The sequence below is a fragment of the Prunus mume genome, linkage group LG7 (genome assembly GCF_029339155.1).
Source record: "Prunus mume cultivar Tortuosa linkage group LG7, ASM2933915v1, whole genome shotgun sequence".
Lineage (NCBI taxonomy): Eukaryota > Viridiplantae > Streptophyta > Magnoliopsida > Rosales > Rosaceae > Prunus > Prunus mume.
This window is the reverse complement of record NC_142704.1, coordinates 17,759,950-17,774,366: the sequence shown is the minus strand read 5'-3', so window position 1 is coordinate 17,774,366 and position 14,417 is coordinate 17,759,950. Positions and strand designations below refer to the sequence as shown.

The window sequence follows — 14,417 nt, the reverse complement described above, 5'->3', positions numbered from 1 at the left end:
TAAAATCTGCCTAACTAATTTATTGATACAATTTCTATATTCTATAATCAATTTTCGATATCATTGTGAAAACTCAATGTATTGGTCCGATTATGCGTATATAAATTTTTTAAAATTTAAAATTAAAATTTTGGGTCACTTTATGAGTTTCATTTCAACTTTTCTCTCACTAGAAAGACTTTTAAAACTAGTCAACTTCACCCATATGGTGTTAATGCCTAAGGTAAAGGCCCAATCAGTTTGAGTAACGTGTTATACCAAATTTGGGGCGAAATTTTTAGAATTGGTTGAAATGATGGCTACTTGATATTATTTTCCTTTTCTAGAGTGCCTTCATTCTAGTTTGGCACAATTCGGACAATACTCTTGCATAACAAACGGTGTGGAAAGATAGACCTAATTAAGTAAAGCTTTTCTTGAGAAACAATATCTTATTGAAGAAAATTAATCGTTGTTTCAATTCCCAAATAGAATGGCTTGAATAAGAATAAGAGAACTCTTCGACAAAAAAATAACAAGGGAACTTTCATTCCAACAAATATAACTTTCAGTAGACGACACAAAGCGAGCCAAACAATAAGCAACCCCATTGCAATGGTGAGGCACATGAGAGAGCTCACCCTTGACAATTAGCATAAAAGAGCCTTAGCAAATCCGAAGGCACGACATCTTTTAGAAAACCCCAATCTATGTTATCACTATCATACATAAAAGAAAGGAGAAGAATATAAGAGGGAACATATATAGGACACCTTTATGATAATTGATACGTGCCATCCCACAAAATTTCAAAATTTGATGAGTTTGGAATCTTTGGTAGGTAAGAACTAAGAAGTGATCACATATCCATTCAGAAGCTGAGGCTAATACAATGAAACTAATGAAAAAGCAATGCTTTTGCTACCAAAAACATAGCTGTCAAGTGGGACATTCACTAATAAATGTGTAACATAGTTGTCAATTGTGGCACATGTTTTTGTTGGATATCCAAATCCAACCCATACTTCAATTTCTTAGGTGTCTTGGATGGCAAAGATAGAGCTAATAAGTGATCAATGTCCTCAGCTGAGACATTTGGTCTCTGCACGGCAGCCTACCTTGACCATGATGACCAAATCATCGCGTTATTCTCTCCTCACAAACAAGAAGAAATGCAAGTGATCACCCTACCTTGGCATCCTGCATAACAAAATCCGCAATGTCGCCATTAGGAAGTACTAAGCTCAATACTACGAACTTTCATGATGCTTTAAAGAATGATACGTTGATTCTTTCATTAATTCGACGCTTAATTATTGTGGTTCCCCTTTAAAGTATGGACATATCTCATGTTATTCTCGAAAGTTACAATAATCTACTTTATCTTTGAGATTGGACGATTATTTCAAAAGTCATGAAATGTTATACCTTGCGTGAAGGGCTTCAATAGATTTTTCAGTTTGGATACCTAAAGTTCAAGTTAAATGAGACTCTAAACTTTATTAAAGCAACAAACTTAACCCTCCGTGTCACGCATATTCATTGTTGGCAGATTTAATACGCCAGTATCAAGAGATTTCATTTAAACATATTTGCCAAAATGTCTAGCACAAGACTTTTGACATCTGCTCTATTGTTAAACTTGGGCGAAGGTTCACCAACTATTATTTCCGCCATTGTTAAACTTGTTCTATTTGCCAAAATGATGAGTTCTTCTAAATGTTAGAAGAGATTTCATGTTCAAATCCTTCATTTTTGGTCCTCGAACACGGTTTTATTTATTCTTATACAGAGTTTAATACGGTGTACTAAACGAGTTTTGCTCCTTTCCTTTTTTAAAAGTCATAAAAACGAAAAATGGAAAAAAAGAAAAGAATTTGATCTGAGCCAGTCAAACAAACACTCAACGCGTGGCCCGCAAAAGGCAGCGTAGGGAAAATTCTATACCAAGGGTCGTAGGGACCAGAACCTAGGAAGAAGGAAGAAGGGAGGGAATATGAGAGATAAAAAAGAGAAGCCCTGCCTCCCAAACCGTCCCCACCGTCCAGTCAACCTTCATGCATTGCTATTGGCCACGGCTGATCCACCACAGAAAAGAAAAAAACACAACTTTCGTCCTTTCCTCTAACCTTAACACATTAACATTCATAGTCTAATCCATCCCTTATGGGCTGTTAATCATATTTATGGGTTCTTAATCATATTTATAGGCTCTGGTGTTTTTCTGTACGTGCGTTAAGAAACCATTCCCCCACTTATCCAGGATTGTGTTTTGTCCCCTGTTTGTGTTTCCAAGTTTTCGAGTTTCGTGAATCCTAATTTCATAATTTTCATTTCTTTGTTTTTGGTTCGTAATCTTTTTTTTTTAATGCAAGCCCGACCTGAATTCATGGGAGCTCAAAGCACTAGGTTCCTGTATGTGTTCGTGTGACATATTCTGTCTCTCACTGTTTCTGTGTGTGGCTGGCTGGCTCTCCTTAATGTGTATATATATAAGGAGTTTCGTTGGCCAAGAAGAAATGGGTTGATTTGTTCTTTGCATAGAGCTTTCAAGATTGGAAAATTTGGAAGGTTAGCAATCAATCTCTTTCTAATTCTCACTTGGGTTTTTCATTTTTTATGAAGCCTCCATTTCCAAAATCCAAGCCATTTTACAAAATTCCCAATTGGGTTTTTGTTGTTGATTGTTTCCCAACAGTCTTTTTCAACTACATATGAGAGAAAGCGGTGCTTTATAATAATATATATATTTTTTTTAGCATAAGCGATTGAGCAGAGGGGGGTTACACAAATATTCATTGGGTGTGTGGAAGTTTCCAAACTCTGCCGGTGCTTAATAATATTTAAGTACGTGTTTTTGGCATTTGGAAGTATTTTGCTTTGTAAAGCAGAACTTGAAAAGTAGTTTTGCTTCAAGAAGGAAAAGGGTGTATGCTTCCAAATTCAATCCAAAACTAACCCTTATTTTTTGGTAATCTGAAGTAGATTTTAGTGTTGCTTTTGTTACACCAGTCTCCATAGCAGTTCGCTTACTTTCTTTTGTTTTGGCTGAACAACCAAAACCAATTTGGTAGAAACTTTTTTGTTCTGTTTTTAATGATATCTTAAGTATTTCTACAGTAGTATATGCTAACTTTTACCTTCAATTGATATCCACAGGAGCAGGCCAAAGCCATCAATTGTGGAAATTTTGATAGGACCCAAAGGCATATATAACTGACCACCACCAATGATCACAAAGAAGAAAGAAGAAAAGCTTTTCTGATTAATTAGTTAGAACATTTGAAAAAACTGTCTGTAGAAAGACACAACTTGAAATTAAGAAATGGAAAGTGGTTATTTTTCAGCTTGGAAGAGTTCTGGTTCTTTGCATGGGCTACAACATTTAGAGGAAGCTGAGGAGATGAAAATAGTGCCAACCTTGCCTGCAATCCCTCAGCCACAAACACCACAGGAGCCTATGGAGTTTTTGTCAAGGTCATGGAGTCTTTCTGCTTCAGAAATCTCTAAGGCTCTTGCTCAAAAGCAGAAGCAATTTTCTCTTGAAAAAAGTCCTGAAAAGTTCCCAGAAGCAACTGTTGTGCCACAACTGGTAAGCTAGTCTCCCTTAACTCCAATGAATATATGCATGTGTGCAGTATTTTCCTAATTTGGTCCTACAATATATTGAATTTTGTTCCCCTTTCTTCAAGGCTTGCTATTGAATTGCCTAAGTATTCATGAAATGAAACTAAGGAGTGGGATAGCTTTTAGATAATGAATTTTGTGCTTATGCTGCTTTGAAAATAAGTATTTCTTGATACCTTTTTCCTCCACCATGACATTCCATCAATGGTTGTAAGTCTGGATTTCAGGTTCAGTTCTGTTTTCTAATTGTTCTGATTCTTTCTTGCAGACAGGAAAGACTGTAAAGTCTGTTAATAATCGGAGAACAAAGTCAATGGGCAAATGGTTCCATCATAAGGAGTTCACTAGTAGCACAGTGAAAAAGAAAGATAAGGAACGGGTAGAAAGAGCACGAGTGCATTCTGCTGTCTCCATTGCAGGAGTTGCTGCAGCCTTGGCAGCTGTAACTGCAGCAGAAAACTCCAGTGGTTCTGGCTCAAAAACGACCATGGCTTTGGCTTTGGCTACAGAGTTGCTGGCATCACATTGCATTGAAATGGCTGAATTAGCCGGAGCTAATCATGACCATGTGGCATCTACTGTTAGATCAGCAGTGGACATTCAAAGTCCTGGTGACCTTATGACTCTTACAGCAGCTGCTGCTACAGGTACTTGCTCATATTTAAAAGTAAACAAAAGAAAGCAAAAATTTCAGCTTTCAAATGAAAAGATTCAGAGAATTTGTGAAGAATCATTACAATATGCACAGAAATTTACCAAGTAATGAATTTCTTGTCTTGCTTGTTCACTTTTGCCAATGAGTGACAGTGCATGCATATATCAAAAACACATTGACATGCTCGTCTTCCTGTTGTTGTAAGCCATTGATCATTAAGTAATACAAAGTATTTCTTTAGCTTTGCGAGGAGAATCGGCTTTGAAATCAAGGTTACCGAAAGAAGCAAGAAGGAATGCTGCTATTAGTCCCTATGATCGGGGAATGGCTGAAATTCCTTCAGCTGGTGCTTTTTATAGTCAAGTAGAGGAGCAGGATCCTCCCTGTGTTGGAGAACTACTGCAACTTACAGGAAAAGGTAACTTAACAAGTACAGGATTCATTCATCGATATTAACTATGTGAGAGACCCCGTATGATATAAACAGATTGCATTGCCTACCACTTGGCTTCTAGTAAGGACACAAACTTTGTAATTTCATAAATTCCGTTAGACATTGGAAAGTTTTGTACAGAAATCGAAAACATTAAGTACCAGAAGCTTTAATTCTTGCAGTTCGTAGAAGTTTACGTTAATTAATTCCTCTGTGCTTGTAAACTTGATGTTGCTTCTCTTGAGTCATGAATTCAGTTAAACCTGGAAGTGTCAAATGGACTTAACTAATTCATAAGGTTTTGATGAAATTGGTGTATACAGGTGTTTTACAATGGAAACGTGTCTCTGTCTATGTCAACAATAAATCTCAGGTAAATAAATTTAGTCGAAGGAATGATCAGGAGAAAGCGTTGGATAGAAAAATTGAGTTTCTGACTTTTATCTTTGTCTTTTCAGGTTATAGTTAAACTCAAGCGTAAACATGTTGGAGGAGCATTCTCCAAGAAAAACAAAAGTAAGCTGGTTGACTTTTTAACAAATTGTGTGTTCTATTTACACTACTATTCTGTCTTCATTCCTCTCTGATTTTGGAAACTAGTCAGCACTGTTCGTAGAAATTTTGTTGACCGATATATTTTTGGGAGTTTCACTAAAACACCCAAAATGGGGGTTGAAATTATAAAAAAACCCAAGCACTATTTAAACATATAAACACACCCAAAACCCATCATTACACACACTCAAAACCCATTTATAAACACACCCAAAAAGTTGACTTTGGGGTTGATTTTGGGTGTGTTTCTATGTTTAAATAGTGCTTGGGTTTTTTTATAAATACATGTCTAGGATTGGGTTTATTTATAAATTTGTATATATTTTTTAGCAAGCATTTCTCATCTCTGAATGTACATGTGTTAGGTGTTGTTTATGGAGTCTGTGATGAGACTTCTGCTTGGCCATATAAGAAAGAGAGGGAAATTTCAGAAGAGGTCTATTTCGGGCTCAAAACTGGACAGGGTCTACTAGAGTTCAAGTGCAAGAACAAGGTTCATAAGCAGAAATGGGTTGATGGGATCAAAAATCTTCTTCGTCGAGTCAACTACATTGAAGAAACTGAGCACTCTCTGGGATTTTTAAATATCAGTAATAGTATATAGTCACTTCAGCACTTGTGTATATGTAGTCCAAGCATAGGACAGATAAGACCTTTGATAATGCAAACGCAATATACTTCTGTTACAAGTAAGAAGATTTATACAGGGATCAAAGACATTAGGGAATGGTACGATTTTCTGTTCTTATACGCTACAAGATATGCGAATTTCGTGGTCACATATGAATGCTTGTGCATAGTGCCATGAGAAGTTTTGTGTGTGTTCTATGAAAGTCAGATTCCAAACTCAGATTTTGTATTAGCCAGAAACTTTATTTCATGTCAATGATAAAGTAACATCAATTTCATGTTTATTTCCTGGAGCGGTTTTTAAAACTGAAAGTTCAAAGGGGCGATTGAAGCCAAGAAAGCCGAAGGGTGGCTTAAGCACATTAAGAGAAAGTTAGACTCTATGCATGCGCCACTAGAGTATTGTGTATGGTTCGCAACCCAAATGCTGGAGAACGAGACAAGCAGTTGGTAGGACACAATACTCCACCAAGAGGGCGAGTACGCTGAACACATCAGCTGGGACGAGTTTGAAAGATACTTTCTCAACCAGTATTTTCCTACCGCTTTTAAACAAACTAAGATCTAGGAATTGTTCACCCTTGAACAAGGCAAGATGACGGTGGCAGAGTACGTAGCAAAGTTCACTGACCTAGTACGCTTTGCACCTACCTTAATGGCGGATGAAGAAATGAAGTCGACGAGGTTTCGACAAGGCCTTGGGAACGATATTTGCCGACATGTGACAGCTCAAGGAGATCAAACATACCAAGAGATGGTGAATAATGCACAAGTGCTGGAGTAAGACTATCTCTTAAGCCAAGAAGAAACCTACACCCCGGGAGATTTGAGGATCGAAGAAGAAACAATTCCAAGAAAATGAGCTTTGGGGAAAAGAAAGATGAAGGTTCTAGTAGCAAGGGACCAACTCCAAAGAAGAACCGTACCACTACCTGCAATGCGTGTGGCGAAGAAGGCCACATTAGACCTAACTGTCCACATCGGAATCAAGCTGGTGGAACAAATGCACCATGACAACAGTCGCTGAGAAACGACGCCAGAAACCGGCTGCTCGACCTGCTCAATAAGCACCACCAAGAGGAAACCAGACAGGACCAGGTAGGAGACCTGAAAATCCACAACCAGGAAGGAATGGAGGACGAGTTTTCCTCGTGGCAGGAAGGCAGGGACAAAGAAGAAGGAATTGCTCTTGACAGTACTATTATTTTTGTTTATACCATAATCAACCGAGCATATCCAGTCTCAACACGACTAGCACCAAGGCCCACGCCATCTCCCCTGTCGAAGGAAGACACTCTTCCGAGGTGTCAGACACCTGCCGAAGCTCCCGACTGCCGAAGCTCCTAAACTGTATAACCTAATCTCCAAGCGTGTCACCACTACAACGACTTGCACAAAGTCCCACGTCGAAATTCTACACAAACCTCCCACTTTCACCTCCCTATAAATACGGAATAGTATCTATGTAAAAGGGGGACTTCTCTCTACTTAAAAGAGGATCCGGGTCTCAGAGCTAGACTCTAGGGCAGGGGACTCTCTTCTAGATCCCTGGCCTGGGCATCTCACTTGTCATCTTTATGTTCGGGTCTAACCTCATGTACAAATGTAATCATACACTATTATAATGAGAACATACTTCTCCGTGGAAGTAACCCACAGGGTAAACTACGTATATCTTGTCTTCTTTACATTTATCGCTTACCCAAGTCTTCACACACCTATGCTGAAGGTTCTCACCTTCACCCATCATTCACTATCACCTACTTTCTAAGTTGACCTCCCAAAAAGAGCATCAACAATTTTATCCAACACTCAAGTTAAGCTTTTGGTTGATACTGGTGCATCCTATTCCTTTATTTCTGTGTGGTCAGCCAAAATTTTAGGACTAACCAGTAAGATGTTGGATAGAATATTAGTATTAACTGTTCCTTTGGGTGGAAATGCTAATGTGGATTCCATTTACTGAGATTGTCAATTGTTAGTTAAGGACAACCTATTAACAGCAGATTTATATCCACTAAAGATGGTGGACTATGATTTAATTTTGGGCATGGATTGGTTGAAAAACCATAAAGCCATAATAGATTGTGAGAAGAGGAAGGTTAGCATTACCATTCGCGAAGAAGAAAAGGACCTTAGTCTCGATGAGCGTATCGTAGCAAGAGAGTTTTGTACTGCTATTCTATGATAGCATCTGCAAAACTGAAGAAAGGAGAAAAGCTAGCAACGCCAGTAGTCGACGACTACCCAGACGTATTTCCTGACGAGTTACCTGGATTACCACCAACAAGGGAAGTCGAGTTTCGCATCGATTTAGTACCTGGAACGCAGGAAATCTCAATTAGACCTTACCGAATGGCACCAACGAAATTGGCAGAACTCAATGTGCAGTTGGAAGACCTGTTAGCAAAAGGGTTCATTCGAGAAAGTACATCACCTTGGGAAGCTTCGGTTCTATTTGCCAAGAAGCATAATGGTTCACTTCGACTGTGCTTGGATTACTGGAAGCTGAATCAAGCAAAAATCAAGAACAAGTATCCTTTCCCCAGAATTGATGAATTGTTCGAACACCTACTAGGTGCCCTATACTTCTCAAAGATCGACCTGCGATCAGGATATGAGAAGAGGACATACCAAAGATAGCTTTCCGCACTCGGTATGGTCACTATGAGTTTGTGGTGATGTCGTTTCAACTGACAAATGCACCTGCCGCATTCATGGACATCATGAACAGCGTATTCAGACCGTATCTCAATAAGTTTGTCATTGTGTTTATCGTTGACATTGTTGTTTATTCGAAAACGGAGGAGCAGAAACAACATTTGAAGACTGTTTTGGAGACCTTGTTGGAGAAACAACTTTATGTGAAGCGATCAAAGTGTGATTTCTAGTTAACGGAGGTACAAGTCTTAGCTCACGTGATTTCCGGTGATGGAATTCATGTTGATCCCAGCAAGGTCGAAGCAATTTTGAAATGGGAACGACCCCAGAGCCTGATGATGTAACATCCCGACCCAAATTTAAGTATTTGTTTAATTTAATTAATTAAGTGAATTATGAAATTACAATTTTGCCCTTGTGAATAGGGGTATTTTGGTCACTTCTTAACGGAAGGATTTTGGGGAAATGAATGATACTATTGCGTAGATTAGGATTTAGGGTTCGTAGACACGTAGTGAGCTCAAATCGGAGTTAATAAAGACGTTACGAGCTACGGAAGCCTAGTGACATAATCATAAATATTTCAAAGTTCAATTTTTAAAAAAGAGATTCACTATTATATCTAATATAATAGCCCAAATTATAAATAAATAAATCAATAAAAAAAATCTTATATGAAATGACTTTAGAAACACACACTGTACGACATATACAAAGAGACTTTTAACTTTTTATAAATTACAAAATTGTCATCAATTTCTTAAAACAAACACAACCCCAAAACCTCATAAAAATACCCAAAACACTTTTATCTATATTATTAGTGCTAAAAATGGGTATATTACTAAATATCTCTTTTTAAAAACCCAGATTTTTCTTCTCTCTCTCTCTCTCCCCTACGAATCTGCCTCTCTCTCCTCCTTCACGAGCAGCCAAATACAGACGGAGATATCTCCGCCATCCGGCCACCAAAAATGGTGCCACAACTTGCAAACTCTTCATCTCTCTCGTCTCTTTCCATACATACCCATATCTAGCCTTGATTCCAAGCAATTAAACCAGAAATTCGAGCCAAAGTGAAGCCCAAAACGGGCTGTTTTGAAACCGAAACTTTCGAGGGTTTTTCCTACCAACTCCGGCCACCACCGGCAGTGCTATCACATCCAAACCACTCCCAATAGAAGCAAGCATATCAGCGGCAGAGTTACATTCCCTGAAGGCATGTTCAATGCGACACACCCCACCTGTCATGAGGGCTTTACAACTAGAGATAAGGCTAAAAGAGAAGGTGTAACGGATCACAACTAGAAGCATTCACCAACACAACCACCAATTGAGAGTCGGATTCCACAATGAATGGAAAATAGTTGGAGTTGCTAGCAAGCCTCAAACCATAAAGAATGGCCCACACTTCCGCCTCTAACACAGAACCAAGCCCAATATTAGCAGAAAATCCACCACACCAGTCACCATTAGAATTTCTGATTAACTAAAGTGAAAACTAACGAGAGTGGGAATGAGAGGATGAGAGGGGAAAGCCAAAAAAATTCAGAAACCAATTTTGTTAAACCAGGTAAAAAGATGTACTCAAAGACGTTAAACATCATATATAGGATTTAGAAGCAAAATTTTGAGGCATCAAGCTTCTGCAGGACTCCATACATCACATGGACAAAAGAAGAAAACCTCCAAAAGCATACCAAACAATTGTCTCTGCATACAAGAAGTTCAGAAATCCAACCATTTGGTGAAGTAGACACAAGTCCTTGGGGAAATAATACCATCTGGTGTACATTGACTTATCCGTGGACAAACTCCACATGGAATGGAAGCCATGGCCCCTACTTTGGGTTCCCGTTTAGTACCTCCCTTGCTTGTGGATTTATAGCAAATTTTCCCAACTGGAAACGAACCAAACTCCCCCATCCCATTGCTCTTCACTTCCATGACCCGTTTGTCCAAAACCAAAACCCTCAGAATCTCCTCAATTTGCTGTTTTGTGAACGAAGTTTTGAATATTCCACTCTTTTTAACTTCATGTGAAATTCCCTCCAAGGTAGCAACCTTGAGCTGATATATGATCTTTGCAAACCCATCTTTTACACAGGTTATGTAATATTTATCGAGGGTCCCGTTAGAATACCAATCCCCGCCAGTTAACTCCTTGGAGGGCTCAAACTCTGCAGCCATATAATGCTTTCTCCCCTTGCTTTGGACATTTACAACCTCTTTTATCAGGTTCTTGGCTTGGAGTGATTTTATGGATTTGCCAACCAGATTGTCGGGGAGGTTCGCTTCTTTCTTCATGTCTCGTGTCCAAATTCCCATATCTTGCTTGCTTCGGATTACACTATATACGATTTTCTCATGCTCTGTCAAAGACTCCGACGGAGAACTAGAGTCTGGCTGTTTCCGTTTGAATGCTGAAGGTCTGCTCATCTTATGATCCTGTCGAGGGGTAAAGAAAACAACAGAAGAAACTTTATTGACGCTTACATCACAAAGCTCTATGACTTGTTTCTTTTCTGAGGTGTTAACAAATTAAATCATTACTTTCTATGGGATAAGATACAACAAACATAAAATCCGAAAATGTATTCACTTAAATTAGAAAGACTATTTTTGGTGGCAGAGACACAGGAAAAGAAAGCAAACAAAAACACTCAAACAAGTTAATATCCTTCTGTTTATAGCCGTAATTTATTTGGAAAAGTCTAGCATTGTTTATCCTATAAATATATTTTATTCAATAGAGCTTTCTGTGCTGTGCAGAGCTTGGATAGTTTCTCCCAGCTGCTTGAAAGAAAGCTTTCGTCAAGGATGATATGTGGGTGAGTTGAATTGACTATGGTTTTGTTGTATTAGTAACACCTTAAGCATTTTCTTTTTCCCATTGTTGGATTTCTTTTTTTTTCAGATGAATCATCTTACATATTAGATGATAGAGAATATGCGCTCAAATATAGAACTGAGTTAAGAGGTGCAGTTCTCAGAGCGAAAGCAAGTCCCCCAAGGCTTGCTTAGGGGCTATGATGTATACATAGCAGCTCATGTTCAACGCACTGCTAGGATGTTATCTTCCATTGTCAGGTCTGCTGGAGGAAATGCAAGTTCCTCACTTAAGGTAAATATTGGATAAGCATGCTTGCGATTGAAAATGTGAACATTGTAATGGTCTAGGGGAATGACATCTTGCATTTTGTACGTCATACTTGTAAAATGAGCAAATGAAACCCACCAAACTGGCAGGATTAATATATTCATACAAAATACATGCAAAATTACCTGAGAGATTGGCGGTGGATAGAGGCGGCCAGAGAGATTCTCGCCGTCGCTGATGTGGGTCTGAGAAGGTGACTGTCGCCGTCACGATGTGGGTGCGAGCGAGAGAGAGAGAAGAGAAGAGAGGAGAGCAGAGTGACTGAGAGCGAGCGCGTGCGCGCGCGCGCGCGAGAGAGAGAGAGAGAGAGAGCAGGGCGATGTCGCCGCCGATTTGGTGAGGTGGGGAGAGAGAAACAGAGGCCGCGTGTGTGAGAGAAGACGAGGGATACTGAAAAAAATTATGAGAGCGCTTCTATCTAGTGCGAGCAAACTCACCATAAATTCTTCCCTGGACCAATCATTCAACGCCATGTGTCACATAGATATAATTAAATATTAGGTAGTTCGGGTCAGGTCCAACGGTTGAAATTTTTTTGACCCGAAGCCTGAACCGATCCCAATTGGGTCGGGTCAGTTCTTGACGTTGACTCCTTTTTATATATATTTTTCTTTTCAAAAAATCAAATTTTCAGGTTGGTTCTGTCGATTTAATCAGTTTATTGGTTTTTATGCCCACAGAAAAGCTTTTCTGATTATTTAGAACTTTTAAGCAGTTAGACTATCAAAAGAGGGGAAGGACCAGTATGGTACCAGCCAAATCCACTCCGATGCCTAAGTTAAAGATAGAACTGATGATCTTCTTTTGAGAATGAATGGATGGAGTTTTTTGGGAGAACAGAGTTATTGCCCTAGTCTCAATGTAGGTGAAGAGTATTTATAGAGGGAGAAGGGGAGATCATATCTCCTTAAAGCTAGCAAAAGGAGAGATCTTTAGCCATTCCAATCTCCTTCAATCTAGCAAAAAGGGAAGATCTTTAGCTATTCCCAATGTTAGGATCAGAGAGTGGTTATGGATACCGATCACCAAGCTGATTATCAGGGACCAAGTAGTAAGATGACACCTAGCTTAGATGTGAAACGCATTAAATGCTCTCTTTCAGCCACCATGCTGGTATTAAGTGCCTGAAGTGACTTGGTCTGACAAGAATCTGGTTGGGTCGGTATATTAGCCGCTTCTACTTTTCTGGTCACATGACGTCACAGTGGACTTGGGGCGGTCAACTTGGTTGGGTCGGTACATGAGAATCCCAACCTTACTTGGCCACATGGCATCCTCTGATAAGCTCGGTTATAAGACCTATTAACAGTACCTCGGGCAGTCAACCGGGTCGGGTCGACATATGAGTGCCCCAACCTTACTTGGCCACGTGGCGTCTTCTGATAGGCTCAGCTATGTATGACCTACTATTGAAACTGTCTGTAGAAAGACACAACTTGAAATTAAGTAATGGAAAGTGGTTATTTTTCAGCTTGGAAGAGTGCTGGTTCTTTGCATGGGCTACAACATGTAGTAGAGGAAGCTGAGGAGATGAAAATAGTGCCAACCTTGCCTGCAATCCCTCAGCCACAAACACCACAGGAGCCTATGGAGTTTTTGTCAAGGTCATGGAATCTTTCTGCTTCAGAAATCTCAAGGGCTCTTGCTCAAAAGCAGAAGCAAATTTTACTTGAAAAAAGTCCTGACGAATTCCCAGAAGCAACTGTTGTGCCACAACTAGTAAGCTAGTCTCCCTTAACTCCAACGACTATATGCATGTGCAGTATGTCCCTAATTTGGTCCCCTTTATTCATGGCTTGCTATTGAATTGCCTAAGTATTCATGAAACTAAGGAGTGGGATGGCACATTCTATCAATAGTTGTAAGTCTGAATTGCAAGTTCAGTTCTGTTTTCTAATTGTTCTGATTCTTTCTTGCAGACAGGAAAGATTGTAAAGTCTGTTAATAATCGGAGAATGAAGTCTATGGGCAAATGGTTCCACCATAAGGAGTTCACTAGTAGCACAGTGAAGAAGAAAGATAAGGAACGGGTATGTAACTTGGTTGCTGTAACTGACTGCAGCAGAAAACTCTAGTGGTTCTGGCTCAAAAACGATCATGGCTTTGGCTTTGGCTACAGAGTTGCTGGCATCGCATTGCATTGAAATGGCCGTGTGGCATCTGCTGTTAGATCAGCAGCGGACATTCAAAGTCCTGGTGACCTTATGACTCTTACAGCAGCACTGCTACAGGTACTTGCTCATATTTAAAAGTAAAAAAAAGAAAGCAAAAATTTCAGCTTCCAAATGAAAAGATTAAGAGAATTCTTGAAGAATCATTAATATGCACAGAAATTTACCAAGTAATGAATTTCTTGTCTTGCTTCTTTACTTTTTGCCAATGAGTGACAGTGCATACATGCATAAAATAAAATAAACACATTGCTACGCAGCATGGTCTTGTCTTCCTGTTGTTTTAAGCCATTGATCATTAAGTAATACAAAGTCTTTCTTTAGCTTTGCGAGGAGAATCAGCTTTGAAATCAAGGTTACCGAAAGAATGCTGCCATTAGTCCCTATGATAGGGGAATGGCTGAAATTCCTTCAGCTGGTGCTAAAGAGTGAATAGATTGCATGCCAAAAGAAGAAAAATAAGAAAGACACAGAAGAAAATCTCTCGTTTTATAGAAACAAAATAAAAGGGATGGTTCTAAATTAGACCCTACTATTTGCTTTTTT

The 14,417-nt window shown here is 39.2% G+C and overlaps 2 protein-coding genes and 1 pseudogene across 6 annotated transcripts; 2 read left to right on the top strand and 1 right to left on the bottom strand.

Moving 5' to 3' along the window:
* Positions 1 to 1,968: 1,968 nt before the first annotated feature.
* Positions 1,969 to 6,163, top strand: LOC103337084 (VAN3-binding protein). 3 transcript variants are annotated; one of them, XM_008240238.3, is made up of 7 exons: positions 1,969 to 2,550; positions 3,139 to 3,571; positions 3,875 to 4,253; positions 4,503 to 4,679; positions 5,018 to 5,067; positions 5,153 to 5,210; positions 5,615 to 6,163. In XM_008240238.3, exons 2-7 carry the CDS (start codon positions 3,305 to 3,307, stop codon positions 5,851 to 5,853), a joined length of 1,170 nt encoding a protein of 389 aa, XP_008238460.2. In that variant the 5' UTR covers positions 1,969 to 2,550; positions 3,139 to 3,304; the 3' UTR covers positions 5,854 to 6,163. The 3 variants fall into 3 exon arrangements, with proteins under 3 accessions (XP_008238460.2, XP_008238461.2, XP_008238463.2); XM_008240239.3 differs by lacking the exon at positions 1,969 to 2,550 and adding an exon at positions 2,787 to 2,950; XM_008240241.3 differs by lacking the exon at positions 1,969 to 2,550 and adding an exon at positions 2,787 to 3,049.
* Positions 6,164 to 9,241: 3,078 nt separating this feature from the next.
* On the bottom strand, positions 9,242 to 12,095 carry LOC103337083 (uncharacterized). 2 transcript variants are annotated; one of them, XM_089041723.1, is made up of 3 exons: positions 11,826 to 12,095; positions 10,241 to 10,988; positions 9,242 to 9,959 (listed from the first exon to the last, which is right to left on the bottom strand). In XM_089041723.1, exon 2 carries the CDS (start codon positions 10,977 to 10,979, stop codon positions 10,269 to 10,271), a length of 711 nt encoding a protein of 236 aa, XP_088897849.1. In that variant the 5' UTR covers positions 10,980 to 10,988; positions 11,826 to 12,095; the 3' UTR covers positions 9,242 to 9,959; positions 10,241 to 10,268. The 2 variants fall into 2 exon arrangements, with proteins under 2 accessions (XP_088897849.1, XP_008238459.2); XM_008240237.3 differs by having other exon boundaries at positions 9,242 to 10,988.
* Positions 12,096 to 13,118: 1,023 nt separating this feature from the next.
* LOC148915635 (uncharacterized) lies at positions 13,119 to 14,411 on the top strand (annotated as a pseudogene). Its single transcript, XR_016128419.1, has 3 exons — positions 13,119 to 13,419; positions 13,620 to 13,924; positions 14,185 to 14,411. The product of XR_016128419.1 is annotated as an uncharacterized LOC148915635 (transcript).
* The last annotated feature ends 6 nt before the right edge of the window (positions 14,412 to 14,417 follow it).